This window comes from Brassica napus, chromosome A5 (assembly GCF_020379485.1).
Source record: "Brassica napus cultivar Da-Ae chromosome A5, Da-Ae, whole genome shotgun sequence".
Taxonomy (NCBI): Eukaryota; Viridiplantae; Streptophyta; class Magnoliopsida; order Brassicales; family Brassicaceae; genus Brassica; species Brassica napus.
The window spans coordinates 24,210,179-24,224,664 of NC_063438.1; the positions used below are offsets into that span (position 1 = coordinate 24,210,179).

A 14,486-nucleotide genomic window follows, 5' to 3' on the forward strand; every position below is an offset into this window, starting at 1 on the left:
TGTCCAATCAAACTCGGCGTCTTTTCCTGTTAGCCGCGTCATTGGCTTTGCAATGCTAGCAAAACTGTTGACATACTTTCTGTAGTATCCTGCCAAACCGAGAAAACTGCGGATCTCCGTTGCACTCTTAGGTGTCGGCCACTCTGAAATGGCGGTAATCTTCTCCTGATCTACGGCAACTCCTGCTTCTGAAACCACGTGACCCAAAAATCCAATCTTCCTCTGCCAAAAGCTACACTTACTCAGCTTGGCAAACAACTGATGTTCCCGAAGCTTACCCAACACAATCCGCAAATGTTCAGCGTGCTCTTCTCTACTCCGAGAATAAACCAAGATGTCGTCGATGAAGACGATCACACACTTATCCAAGTGCTCTCGAAACACATCATTCATGAGCTTCATGAATGCTGCCGGTGCGTTCGTCAACCCAAATGGCATCACCACAAACTCGTAATGTCCATAACGTGTACGGAATGCCGTCTTCCGCACATCTCCCTCAGCTATCGCAATCTGGTGGTATCCCGAAGCCAAGTCAATTTTTGAAAACCATGAAGCTCCCTGCAACTGATCCAACAACTCGTCGATACGCGGGAGCGGGTACTTATTCTTGATGGTCACTTTGTTCAGACCTCTATAGTCGATACAGAGTCTAAAAGTCCCATCTTTCTTCTTCACAAACAACACTGGTGCTCCCCACGGTGAAGTACTCGGTCTGATAAACCCCTTATCAGATAGCTCCTCCAACTGTTTTTTTAACTCTGCCATCTCAGTTGGTGCGAGACGGTATGGAGCTCGTGAAACTGGCGTTGCTCCTGGCTCTACTTCTATCGTAAGAACGTCCGCTCTAGCTGGTGGTGGCCCTTTTAAAGCCTCAAAAACGTCCTCGTATTCGGCGACCACTGGAATATCATGCAGCTTCTGCTTACCGTCCTCCTTAACCATCGAAATAGTTGCCAAAAATCCCTCTGCTCCACCCTCCAATAATTCTTCTGCACGCAACATGGAGACGATAGGAATTTCCCGGTGTGTCTGAATGCCCTCGTAAATGATCTTTCCTTCTTCTTTAGGGATATTAACTCTTGCCTTCGGACAATCCAAGACTACTCGATGTCGCGACAACCAATCCATCCCAAGTATAACATCGTATAAGCTCATCTCCAACTCCGTCAAATCTCCGAGCAGCTCAACTCCTCCCAGAATAACTGGTACATTGTGATGAATGCCAACTGCTCCCAACTTCTCCGTGCCGGCAGTCTGAATCTGCTTAGCCTTCGGTTCGAAGTCACTCCGAAAAGACCAAGACTTGACTAAGCGCGGACTCACAAAACTATGAGATGCTCCCGTGTCGAATAAGGTATAAGCTGACTCTCCTCCAACCGAAATCGATCCTACACGAGGTTTTTACTAACTACACATGATAACCACACACCAAAAATATTCAAAGACAATAAGTATGGAAAAGTCACATACCCGCTATCGGCTCAGCTCCCTGGGGATCTCCAACCGCAAACACGCGTGGAGCGATGGCTGGACGCTTCGGTGGTGGTGGAAGCGCTGCATTGCCCCTCCTCGGACAATCTCTGTAAATGTGACCAGGCTGGTTGCATCCGTAACAGTTCCTCGCTGCCACTGCTGGTGCTACTGCCGCTGCTGGCGCTGCAACCTGAGTACGTGGCGGCTTCCTACAATTCTTCGAGATATGCCCAAACAGACCACAGTTAAAGCACTGGAGACATTCCCCAAAATGCTGGCGACGACAACGCCCACAATGGGGTACTCCAGTCTGTTCCCAAGTCCTCTTCTGTGATCCCGAAGTCCCTCCGGCCTTAGGCTGAACTCCTTTGGAGAACTTCTGTTCCTCTACCATGCATTTCTCTTGCACAGCCGCCTTCTCTACCAGATCCTCCAAACTGGTGTAGGTAACCACACTGCATCTACCACGAAGCTCTACTCGCATCCCATCTAAGAACCTCCTGATCAGATCCTCCTCATCAATGGTGTTACCCACAAATCTGCGGAGTTGGTTAAACTCCCGCTCATACTCCCTCACAGACTTTGCTCCTTGCCTCAAATGCTCGAAGTCATTCTTCTTCTCATGCAAAGCTTCTCTCGGAAAATACTTCTTGTTGAACGCGTACAGAAAATCATCATATGTCAGCTCACCACGGTGCATCAATCTCACTCCATCCCACCAGATTGATGCATCTCCACGCAAATAAAGCTCAGCGATGTTAAGCTTGAGCCTTGGCGGGCACGAGATGGTCTTCAAACACTTATCCAAACTGTGCTTCCAATCGTGAGCAACTGTAGGTTCCGTCGTCCCACTGAAATGCTCCAAACTCACATACTTCATCTGTCCCAACACCCTGATAAATGTCTCATCAACCTCGGGCACCTGAACTGGGAAAGCAGGTGGTGGCGGTGGAACCTGAAAAACTCCTGGAACAGGCTGAACGGGAACCTGAGGATACTGCGGAGCTGGAGCCGGCTGATGTGGAACCTGATGATCATGCTGAACCTGAACAGGTGGGGCCTGCTGCATGTGAATCTGCGGACCCTGCTGCACCTGAACCTGAGGACCATGTGGAATTTGCTGACCCTGCTGAACTGCAGCCATCTGTCTGGCAACCTCCTGAGCAGCTACTCGGGCAGCCTCATGGGCAGCTTGCTGGACTGCCTCCTGTGCAGCCTGCCTAGCCGCATCCTGAACCATCTGTGTCAAAGCGTCCTGATCAATAGGCGGAGCCGCCTGCTGCGGAACTGCGGGCTGGACATGCTCGTTCTCAGCCTCAACCTCTCTAGCGTCTCTGACGGTCTGAGTACGAACAACTCTCTTCCTAGGCGGCATCTGAAAGGGAAAGCGAAAAAGTAAGCTTCTGTTGAATTCTTGATACAACATTTAAAGAGGAGAGATACCGAACGAAAAGGTGCTATTTATTTTTGTTTTCAAAATTCCCAAATCCCCGAAAATATTTTGAAATCGTCTAAAACCGTTAAAATCGAATAAAACCAAATAAAACCAAGTCTCCAAAATCGCCATCCCGGGTCGGAGCCGGGATGGAACCCCGCTCTGATACCAAAACTGTGACACCCGTCACTTTCGAAATAATAAAAACAATTCGATAAATAATAGTTTATGAAATCTCCATTTATAAATATAAAAGTCAATATAGTATCACAAGGCTTAAAGGCCCAATAACGATAACATCCGAAATATAAAGTATGACATAAACCGAAAGTTCGAAATACGAGATAACATAAACGATAGATAGGAGCCCAAGGCCCAAAAGCGATAAAACGATAAAATGGATAGAAGTCCAAAGCTCGATAGTAGTAAAAGCCCAAAAGCACCGGTCCGGTATAATCACTCCTGCTCATCGGTCTCACCTGAAAGGGGAAAGAAGGAGGGGTGAGCGACAGGGGAATCGCCCAGTGAGGTATGGGGATGCTAAACCGCAAACCACTGACTGAGTTCATAGCACTACTAAAATGTAGGCCTAGCTCTAGCATGAAACAAACACGGCGTCTATTACACCACACAAAACAATCAACATATGTCTAGTGGACTAGACATGCTACAACCAATGCGATAATAGTATACCGCATTTCCTTATAAGGATATAATTATATATGACTCTACAAGCGTCGTAAGTACAGTAGTCCACTCTGTACCCCCGCAATCTCCACAAACAAAGCGGCCTAGTACAAACGTCTCTGTACCCCGCTAAACACACGGCCTAGTACAGATATCTCCGTACCCCGCGATCTCTCAAACAAAACGGCCTAGTACAAACGTCTCTGTACCCCGCTAAACACACGGCCTAGTACAGATATCTCCGTACCCCGTGATCTCTCAAACATGCAGCCTAGTGCAATCACCTCTGCACCCCGCAATCTCAACACATGGACTAGCATATATAAATATATATATATTTAACAGTTCTTAACATCAATCATTTCAATCAACCGTTGAATCCTCTATTATCCTATTTCCGGTTTAACAATCAATATCAATAATGAACAAGCAAGACTCTCAAACAGACTCGATTCACAGAGACGGATCATGTTTCGAAACTAAACTTTCCATAATGGTAGTACTAAACTAGTTCAGGATTTAAACGGAGAAGCCCTCACCTTAGCAACAAGAAGACGTGGTATCTATGAACTCCAGCTGCTCAAATAGATTCCAAATCTGAAATCAGGGCGAAATTCTGAGTCGGAACGGCTTTCGAACGGTTTAAAACGGGTTTAGTCAAGGTTTACGGAAAAGTCAACACGCTGGTCAAAGGTCAACCCGGTCAACTCTGACCCAAACCGGTCAACCCTTGACCAGATTGGAATTGATTTAAACCAACCGGTTTAACTCACCCGAAATCGATTCCAATTGGACCATCCGGTTTACCTTAACCATCAATTGATTAATTAATTAATTAATCTATCTAACCGGTTTATCTTAACCGTAATCCAATTGATTTTAACCGGCGGTTTAACCTAACCAACCCTAAATCAATTTAAACCAGTCAATCCAATCGGTTAACCGAGTCACCGAGTTGACTCACCGGGTCGAATCAGCCGAGTTGGCGAGTCGTCGGCGAGTCACCGGACAATTGTCACCGGCGGCGACGGCGGAGGGTGGCGGCGGCTTACCGGAAAATCAACGGCGGCGACGGCGGCGAGACGGCGACGCGGCGGCAGCTTCTCGGCGGCGAACGGACGGTGGCCGGTCACGGCGGCTCCGGCGAACGTTGGTCGGAGACGGCGGCGAGTGGCCGGGATGCGCGGTGGCTCCGGCGGACGGCGATGGCGCGTGCGTTTCACGCTCGTGCAGAGGCGAAACTTCGGGAGGCTCTAGCGGTTTCGTCCGGGCTCCGATTGCGGCGTGGTTGGTGTCTACGGCTTCGTCTCGACGGGAGGAACACGATGGTGGTCTTGCATGCACGAAATTCGCAGTGGTTAGGAAGTTATGGGCGATTTACTAAAACGGCCGAAACTGAACTAAATGCATGGCGGTTTTGCGGTGGTTACCTAGGGTTGCGAACGGTGGTGTCGAGCTGAACGTGATCACGGCACACGGTTGCTCCGGCGACGAGCTCCGGCGACCCACTCACTGTAAAAGATCACACCTCTTCTCTTAGCTCACTCTCTCTCTAACTCTTCTTCTTCTTTTGCATGAAGTTTGTGAGGAACTAAAGTGGATAAATGTGGGTTTTTATAAAAAAAATACCTTGGGCCTCTAGGAATGGATTTGGGCTTCGACCTGAATTCTTTGGGTTAGGATTTGGGTCATCACAATTTTATTCTTTAGATATGTTGAATCAATACCCAATCAATACTTTAAACCTTGTCGACATAACATGATTAGACTGTACTAATAATAGTATTAGTCAGTTAATCACTAAAAGGGTATTACAGTAATTACGTTAATCGGTTTACCTTGGTCGGCCGAAATCAAAACGACCGTGTTTCCTATTGAAAAAAAAAAAGAAATATCTAAAAAATAATAATTTCAATTTTGCTTAAAGCAAAGCGTCTTCTTCCTTCTCTTCTCCTCTCCTCCTTCCTTCACACTCCTCCTCCTCCTCCTCCTCCTCCTCCTCCTCCTCCTCATTTTCTTCTATTTGATCTCCGAACTCAGTATTAATTGTAAATATCTTACCTTCTATTCTCTTCTTCAAATCTAAACTACAATTTTTTTAATTGTTTAATTCATTTGTCGAAACTTCGGATTCCAAATGGTGATGGCTACAACTATATCAATCTACGCTAGTCCACCTAGCAGCGCGTGCTCCACGCCGCACCAGATCACCGCTTCTGATCTCGATCCCACCTCCAGAAACTTGTCGACATCTCCTTCTAAACCGATCGTCGTCGGAGGTCTCTCTTCGCTCTTCTCCGCCAAAGCAGACGACTTTTCTCCTTTCCGCCACCATGATCGAAGCGAGGATTGTAAAGATCTGAGCTTTACGAGCTCCTTCTGTTATTCTCCGGCGAGACTTCATCACCACCGACGAGAGCACCACCAGAGCCCGATCTCGGTCCTTCACGGTCCCGTCTCGTGCAGCTGCAGCCCGCCGATGAGAATCGGAAGCTCCCACCGCGCAGCTAACGGATTGTTCAGTAGGTTCGTGAGGAAAGCCGTTGGCTCGTGTGTTGATTACGAGCTGGGACCACCGTCGGATGAGCTAACGTTGTTTCCGATGGAGGATGGATCAGAGACGAAACAGCCGTACGCTATGGATTTGCTCAGACGTGCTCAGCTTAGGCACAAGATCTTCGAAGATGAGTGTGTGATCAAAGCGTTTTACGAGGCAGAGAGAGCTCATAGAGGACAGGTGGATAATAACAAAGACGAACCTTTCTTTATAAAGTTGTTTGCTTTCTTGTTTGACTGATGTGTGTGTGTGTGTTGAATTTAGATGAGAGCGAGTCGTGATCCTTACCTGCAACATTGTGTTGAGACTGCTATGTTGTTGGCTAACATCGGAGCTAACTCAACCGTTGTCGTCGCCGGACTTTTACACGATACTATGGACGATTCATTCATGACCTACGATTATATCCTCAGAAACTTTGGAGCTGGTGTTGCTGATTTGGTCCAAGGGGTAAGTAAGAAACAAGCAAACATGTGTTAATTGTTTGAAACTGAGAAACTCACTAATGTGTGTGTTTATAGGTTTCAAAGCTTAGCCAACTAAGCAAACTCGCTAGAGAGAACAACACCGCGTGTAAAACCGTAGAAGCTGATAGATTGCATACGATGTTTCTTGCAATGGCCGACGCGAGAGCTGTTCTCATCAAACTAGCAGATCGTCTCCACAACATGATGACGCTTTACGCTTTGTCCCCAGTGAAGCAGCAGAGGTTCGCTAAAGAGACGCTCGAGATCTTCGCGCCTTTGGCTAACCGGTTAGGAATCTCTAAATGGAAAGTTCAGCTTGAAAACCTCTGTTTCAAGCATCTTTACCGGCACCAGCATGACGAGATGTCAACCATGCTTGAGGATTCGTTCGACGAAGCCATGATTACTTCTGCGATAGAGAAACTGGAGCAAGCTCTGGAGAAAGAAGGCATTTCTTACCATGTTCTGTGTGGTCGGCACAAGAGTTTGTATAGTATTTACCGCAAGATGTTGAAGTAAGTTCCTCTTCCTCCCCTTTTTTGCTGATGAAACAGTGTTCATTCAATGCTTATGTTGTCTTTCCTCATTGTACCAGGAAGAAGCTAACGGTGGATGAGATTCATGACATTCATGGGTTACGTTTGATTGTTAACAACGAAGGGGATTGTTACAAGGCCTTAGGAGTAGTTCATAGTTTATGGTCTGAAGTTCCTGGGAAGCTAAAAGATTACATAACTCATCCCAAGTTCAATGGGTAAACTTCACACACCTTTGTTTGTAGCATTGGCTTGTTTAAAAGTTCTACGAATCTGACTTTTATTTGTTTTAGGTATCAATCTTTGCACACGGTAGTGATGGACAATGGAACGGTTCCACTTGAAGTCCAGATACGTACACAAGAGATGCATTTGCAAGCTGAGTTTGGGTTTGCAGCTCATTGGAGGTACAAGGAAGGGGACTGCGAATACTCTTCGTTTGTACTTCAGATGGTTGAATGGGCTCGGTGGGTTGTAACGTGGCACTGCGAAACAATGAGCAAAGACCGGTCTTCCATTTGTTCTTCTGACTCCATCAAACCCCCTTGCAAGTTTCCTTCTCACTCTGAGGACTGCCCTGCTTCTTACAAGCCTAACAGTAGCCAGGACGGGCCAGTCTATGTCATCGTAATCGAAAATGACAAGGTTTGTTTGTTTGTTATGATCTGACTAAGTAGAAGAGTGTGTTGCTTGATTGTTTATACTGAACAAATCTAAAAAAGTGCAGATGTCTGTGCAAGAGTTTCCAGCGAGTTCAACAGTCTCGGATCTGCTGAGCAGGGCGGGGCCTGGGAGCTCGAGGTGGTCCATGTATGGCATACCAGCAAAGGAGGAGCTACGGCCTAGGCTGAACCAGAGGCCTGTAAGCGACCTCAAGTGGAAGCTGAAGATGGGTGATGTGGTGGAGCTGACTCCACCAATACCTGATGAGTCTCTGCCTGAATACAGGGAAGAGATTCAACGGATGTATGACCGAGGGCTCGCGTTTTCTCGCCCTGGGACCATGGTTGGATGGGGAAGCTGATTAGTCCCTCTCTGATTGTTGATTTAGTCCGTGCATATGTAATGTATATAATAGTAATGATTAGTTTTGTTGTACATAACAATGGTTCTGTTGATTCAATGCAAGCTGAAAAGAATTTAATGGAAATTTCAAAATTTGACAAAAACAAAACCACCTTTTTATTGAGCAACAAAAACAAAACAACCTACGATTGAGCAAAAGTAACGAGTGATGACATAAAAGGAGGTCATAATTAGTATCTCCACAAAGAAGAGGCCATTTCAGAGAGAACACAAAGGTAACACTGAACCCTTGATGAGTTCCTTGCCGTGAGTTACAAGTCACAAAGGTTATGAAGTTGTTCTCTGCCCATCTCACTTCCTTGTGTAATCTTCTGCAGCCTTTAGACAATAAACTGCAGAGACTAATCGAGCCATGTGGACCAAACTTGAACAGATTATATTTTAAAAGTAGATGGGAAAATGCCAATAATGAGTATATTTCATGGTCATATGTGTGTTTTGTAGAGAATCTTTTATTAGAGACTAAACTTAAACGTGCTAAAAATCTTCCCTCATTTCTCTTTAGCAAAAGTCTTCCCTCATCTCTTTTCCTCATTAGCTAAATATGGATTCATGCAGAAACTTGTATTCTTCCTATCAAGTAGTTCTTGTTGTGTGCCATGTGATCATTCAAGAGAAAGATTCTACCACCAGGGGAAACTAAACACATGTTGGTATCTGCAGTTTGAAATCAACATCTTCTTAATTTTGTAAGACATGTTCTTTGAATAGATTCTTACTTATTTTCTACCTCTTCTCATTTTCTTATATAAGTTCATTGTATCCTCATGTATTATTATTTTCTGCCTCATGATTTACTTCTTTACGTGATCATTCAATAATGTTTATAAGCTGTTACAAGGTAACAATCATTCAAATAGTAGTTTCTTCTTCTTCTTTTTGCTGTCATATGTTTGGGCTCATTACTGCAAATATAGTGAGGCTTTTTCTTGAGGTATGTTCTGTTATAAGCTTACTCTCTTTCAATAATCACAGGGACCCCTTTTAGGACCAAATCACTTCTTGATAGCTGTGTTCTTAAGAAAGATTGTTTTGGGGTGGATAATGTTAAAGTAAAAGAGAGTTAGTATGTGGTTTTGATACCATCCTAGATGGAAACTGATTCATTATATACATCACAACCAAATAACTTTTGCAGATAACAGTTTACAGAAGGCTTTAACATTTTCACAGCTCACAGCAAACATTAAGAAAAACTTAAAAGACAGATTAGCTACTTCCACAAGGAACAAAAGGAAACTTCTTCTCCTTTCCATAGTAAACCAGCAAAGGTATCTTCATCTTCCATCTTTATTTCCCAATTGTTATCATACTTTCTGAGTAAAGATTTGGCTCCATCTATTGCATCTTCCCCAAATGCTTCTGCTGAGAAGCCAGCTTTTCTCATCTTCTCATACCATATCTCTTTCCCTTCATTAGTATCACCTGAGCTCATCAACACCTTTGTTGCCTCTCCTTCCATTAGATTCCTCTCTTCGCTGTTCTCTTCTTTGAATCCATAGCTTGTTGAGTCCAAAAACTTCCATAGATAGTCCAGTTTCCTTGAGAAGTCTGCTGCAAAGTCCACACTGCTACTGCCTTCTCCATTGTATTCACAAAGAACAACTCCTTTAGGATTCAAACTTCTAAGTGCTTTCAAAGCCTCGCTTCTCTCATCAGTGATGCTATTCTTCAGTTGGTACAGCCTAAACTGAGCACAGACGATGAAGGTCTCATGAGGTGAGGTATCAATGAGTTGAGACTTGTCAATTACACTTATCTGGAGGTTGATGTTGAGGGACCTAGCAAAGCCAATGAGCTGAGAGGCATAGTTGTAAGATGGTGGACCAACAGAGAAAGGTATGTCTGCGGTTAGATCGGATACAACGGTGATTCTAACTTGAAGAGGAGGTCCTTCTGGTCTGCAGCAGAGAGCTTCCAGCAAAGTGGGCCATTGCATACCATGAGAAACACCAATATCAAGAATGTGAAGATCTGTTTTATCTCTTGTCTCTTGTGATAGAATCTGTAGGATGGCTGAGTTTGCCATGTTGTTGGGCAAAGCAAACCAAGGGCTTACTTCATAGAACTTGAGCAAAGTCTTCTGAAACATCTTCACTTCTGCTGAAGCAAAAGTAAGAGTGGATGATGGCACAAAGGAAGTTGAAATGTGTTTTTTCAAAGCACAAAGACCAAAAGATGCAAGCCTATGATTAGAATCACCACAAGAAGAGGCAAGTTCAGAGAGAACACAAATGTAATGTTGAACCCTAGATGAGTTCCTTGCCGTGATTGCCAAGGCACAAGGGTTAAGAAGTTGTTCTGCCCATCTCTCTGCCTTGTTGCTATCTTTGCGGCTCACCTCAGTAGACTTGTCTGCTTTTTTCTTGCTCCTTGCTGATCTTTTCACAACGTGGGGATCGTTAAGCTCATCACGGTTCCGTTTCTTGGTCTGATCGTTTGGTAGCTGAACCACTGGTGGAGGATCTGAATCAATGACTGGAACTCCTGTTACCACTTCAAGATTAGTTGCTTCACACCCTATATATGCATCAAGATCTTGACTATAGCTATGAAGAAAATCACATCCTGGATCTTGAGCTTGAGTCTGATGATCCCATTCCCACGTTTGAGACCAGTCAAACTCGTTGAGCAAATCAGAATCAGTGAATCCAGGTAATGGCGTTAAGGAGATAGAATCATCAAACCAGCCTAGGACATTATCTAGAGTTTGGCTTGGTGGTTCTGTTTCTTCTAGCGACATTGAACAGATGTTTGAAAAAGGTATTGCTTGTGAGTAGGTAGGTTAAGGTTTAAGATAACAATAAAAAGGATGAGAATCCATGTAAATGGCGTGTGGTCTTATATATAGGTGTATGTTGGGGAGTATATTAACTACCTTTACAAAATGGTTATAAGATCTGTGAAAAAAATACCATTTGATTACTACACTTTGATTTGCATTTCTTAAGTCAATTAGTCTCTGCACTTATTGCAGTTTGGGACCATTGTTTTTTTTTGTTCTACACTGTTAGGGACCATTGGTTTGGGTTGTACTATACAATTTATGTTTCATATCATACATTATATATGTCATATATTGGTGTTTTATATGATAATTTAGAGATAATTATAGTATCAATCTGTACTATGATGTTGTCATTAGTATTTATAATAACAAGGTCTAGATTGTGGGGACATATTGTGAAGCAGACATAGAATCTGGTTTTATCTTCCAACTGTTGGTTCTTGAGGATAATATTTATTAAAAACTATACTGCTCAAAGCATAACATATGCTGATATGCTCGTAATTGCTTAGAACTTTATAATATGTTGATGAATATTACTCTCCGATAAGGTATAAACCATTTTCATCTCATCATCTCTTGTTAATATATGTGTTTTATATTATGCCACAAACTCACAGCATAGATATTGAAATGATCAAATATCATCATGGACACATTATCATAATGATTGACCAAAAAAAAAAAACACATTATCATAATGATTGTTTGATAAAAAAATAATCTTTCTGTGGAACTAGCTTTCATCTTATTGTTGGTCCACTACTTGAAAACTTTTGTCACACCCACATGCATGTTTGAGGAGGAGGAGGAGCATCCATTTCAAGAATATTTAGAAACATTACAAGTTTTGTTCTTCATCTTTTAGACATCATTACAAGCTTTCAAGAAGCTGAGGTTTAGCCGCAAACACCGATTAGCTAACATGAATTAAATATATGTATTTAGATGGAGATTAGAATTTTCAAAATCCACAACTGGAATTTGGATATATAAATTCACCATCCACAATCCATTATATAATAAATGTTTTTATAAGATTTAGATAGATGTACCAGCAATATTGCTTAGAGCAGTACATCAAATTATTGTGGTTGTGATGACTATTTTGGTTGGTGGAGGATTGTTATCATAGAGATTTGAGTGTAGATATTTAAATATGATTGGAGGGGATATAAACATCAAGAGATAATATAACCTTAGTAAAATGAGACGAAGACAATTATGTCTTTGTTCCTACATGTTCAATCGTGTGTGTTAGTCAAACGAAGTTCCAATGGACCACTCGACGTGTGGATTTTCATTATTCATAATGTTTTTCGTACATAGCAATGTTTAAATATGATTTAGAGAACAACAATTGTCCAAAATGGCTACACCAAAACTAGGAATTTTCAAAGAAAAATCATTACAAATTTACAAATTTGACCAAGTAAATAAATATATTCGTGAGCTGTAAATAATTAAGCATGTGTGTTCTTCATCTAATTAAGCAAGCAAATATACAAAAAGAAACATAAACTAGAGTTGTTTTATAAGAGGTTCTTCTATAAACAATATCAAAGCAAGTAGCATTCAGTAAAGGTATTGTAACACGAGCTTCCACGCCCTTCTGGATGATGTACGTATGGCTATTTCAGACGTTTATTTCTATCTGAAAAATTATTATCAATTACAATAGCAAATCATATAACAAACACACTTTTACCAAAATATCAACCATCTTAGGAGAATTTTGAACTAAAATATATGATAGCTGAAAAGATTTTTACTTATCGATGGACTAAGTAGGCAACAAAATAAAAATGTGCTCAAAAAACAAAAAAAAACAACTTATTATATATTCCATTAATCACAAGTCCATGTGAGCAGAAATAATAAGTTTCTTTTTTTTTTGGTAAAACAGAAAGAAAGAAAAAAGGTTAAACCAAGTATCAACATTCTACCACCAAACAGTGCCAAACATTACCTGAGGGTCCTTGAAGAAATGCGATTGAGAGTTTGATTCTTGAAGCTTCTTGGTATGAGGAAACGCCCACTAGAGCCTCTAGCTCTCTTTAACGCATGAAGGTGGCGAGACTCGTGAAAGTATGGACTATATCGCTGCATATTATATACCTGAGGACAGAGTTATAGAGGCAGGCAACCATACTTTGCGGACTTTGATGAGCTTGTTCGGAGCTTCAAACTTTGCACGGTGCTTTTCGACGGAGATTAGCTTGGTATTGTTCCCCATTAACGAAAATGTTCGTTCTCTGGAAGGTTGCGAGGCAAAAGCATGCTAAAAGGAAGCAATCCAATTTGTGGATGATGATGCACCAACAAAGTTCCATACACAATATACTTCATAAGATCATAAATTTGTTTAAGCAAAGGCTTCAATGAGATAAGTTGCAACAACAGCACTATCATGGGATGCAATCATTGTGTATTACTACCGTGTGTTGTGAGATGATACTACGGAAAAGACATGTACCAATGAAATGTGGGGTTACATTTCCATGTAGAGACCAAGAAGTCTGAAGGCGTAGAAAATAGACGTCATTAGTTTTTTTTTCTTTCAAATTAAATTAACATTAATTTAAACCCAAATCTGGCATCAGAACAGCAAAACGTCTGGTAACCGGGGAAACAGTTACCGCTAGGGTACAGACGATTTGGCAGAGGTACTACAAGCAAATCTTAACAAAATTTTACAGGTCGTTATGATCACCTACTGAGAAGTGCGGGGTAGACTAATATGGTCTCTCGTCTTCATGTAACGGTTTAGATATTTGCGCGGGATATTAACTATATTTGGGCCCAACAAGCAGTGGGCTCAGCTTCGGTTTTTAGTAACTGTATTGTTCGATTACACTTACCTTAGCCATTAAGAACGTATATAACTTACGCAATGCTTTTAGTACAAATAAAGTGATCGTTCTTGATCTATTTTTACATACATAAAAACATAAAAGGATCGATCCTTCGATTCTAATATTCTTTATATCATTTGTGAAAGAAAACAGCAAGAATAAAGAGACTTATCAAAGTGTTACCTGAAGCAAAGCATACTTTAAGATGACCTTGCTTAACAACGGGTATAATGTTAACTTGGCTTTCAAAATGGTTTTTGATTTTGAAATACTTAAGCCTTGAAAGAGACAGAAAGGTGGGGGACAAAAAGCATTGTTAGGCTTAGTTGGAAAAACAACTCTATAGAGTTTTAATACTCAAATTTAATAACAAGCTTAAATCTAAATTTCATGTCTCATCATGACTTGTTTTTTTAGATTAGTCACTTTATGTACTCTTTTCAGTTTGGAAGATGCAGTATACTATTGGTCACCATAAAGCTAGGAATAAATACTAGTGATCATAATTGATCAACTAAGTAGGCAAGAATCAATGGTGTAGCTACAATATAGTTGACGATGCATGCAAAAACATTCTCAAGATAAATAACCAAAATATCAAA

The 14,486-nt window shown here is 42.0% G+C and overlaps 3 protein-coding genes across 4 annotated transcripts; 1 reads left to right on the forward strand and 2 right to left on the reverse strand.

Annotated features, from left to right (window-relative positions):
* Positions 1 to 1,439: 1,439 nt before the first annotated feature.
* LOC125609060 lies at positions 1,440 to 5,297 on the reverse strand. 2 transcript variants are annotated; one of them, XM_048779868.1, is made up of 3 exons: positions 5,026 to 5,297; positions 4,135 to 4,928; positions 1,440 to 3,387 (listed from the first exon to the last, which is right to left on the reverse strand). In XM_048779868.1, the coding sequence occupies exon 3, from the start codon at positions 2,897 to 2,899 to the stop codon at positions 1,463 to 1,465; it is 1,437 nt and encodes a 478-aa protein (XP_048635825.1). In that variant the 5' UTR covers positions 2,900 to 3,387; positions 4,135 to 4,928; positions 5,026 to 5,297; the 3' UTR covers positions 1,440 to 1,462. The 2 variants fall into 2 exon arrangements, with proteins under 2 accessions (XP_048635825.1, XP_048635826.1); XM_048779869.1 differs by having other exon boundaries at positions 4,135 to 4,192; positions 4,560 to 5,297.
* A 226-nt stretch (positions 5,298 to 5,523) lies between these two features.
* Positions 5,524 to 8,305, forward strand: LOC106452255 (probable GTP diphosphokinase RSH2, chloroplastic). Its single transcript, XM_013894318.3, has 6 exons — positions 5,524 to 6,332; positions 6,417 to 6,602; positions 6,674 to 7,134; positions 7,215 to 7,373; positions 7,449 to 7,800; positions 7,883 to 8,305. The coding sequence occupies exons 1-6, from the start codon at positions 5,733 to 5,735 to the stop codon at positions 8,177 to 8,179; spliced, it is 2,055 nt and encodes a 684-aa protein (XP_013749772.3). The 5' UTR covers positions 5,524 to 5,732; the 3' UTR covers positions 8,180 to 8,305.
* A 1,024-nt stretch (positions 8,306 to 9,329) lies between these two features.
* LOC111215722 (scarecrow-like protein 29) lies at positions 9,330 to 11,392 on the reverse strand. The gene has a single exon (XM_022719734.2). It carries the CDS (start codon positions 10,982 to 10,984, stop codon positions 9,455 to 9,457), a length of 1,530 nt encoding a protein of 509 aa, XP_022575455.2. The 5' UTR covers positions 10,985 to 11,392; the 3' UTR covers positions 9,330 to 9,454.
* Between the last annotated feature and the right edge of the window lie 3,094 nt (positions 11,393 to 14,486).

Coding starts and splice junctions, on each gene's coding strand:
- LOC125609060 (XM_048779868.1), bottom strand. CDS start 2,899: ATGTTGTATCAAGAATTCAACAGAAGCTTACTTTTTCGCTTTCCCTTT.
- LOC106452255 (XM_013894318.3), top strand. CDS start 5,733: ATGGTGATGGCTACAACTATATCAATCTACGCTAGTCCACCTAGCAGC. Junction 6,333..6,416: donor AGAGAGCTCATAGAGGACAG/GTGGATAATAAC, acceptor TGTTGAATTTAG/ATGAGAGCGAGTCGTGATCC. Junction 6,603..6,673: donor TTGCTGATTTGGTCCAAGGG/GTAAGTAAGAAA, acceptor GTGTGTTTATAG/GTTTCAAAGCTTAGCCAACT.
- LOC111215722 (XM_022719734.2), bottom strand. CDS start 10,984: ATGTCGCTAGAAGAAACAGAACCACCAAGCCAAACTCTAGATAATGTC.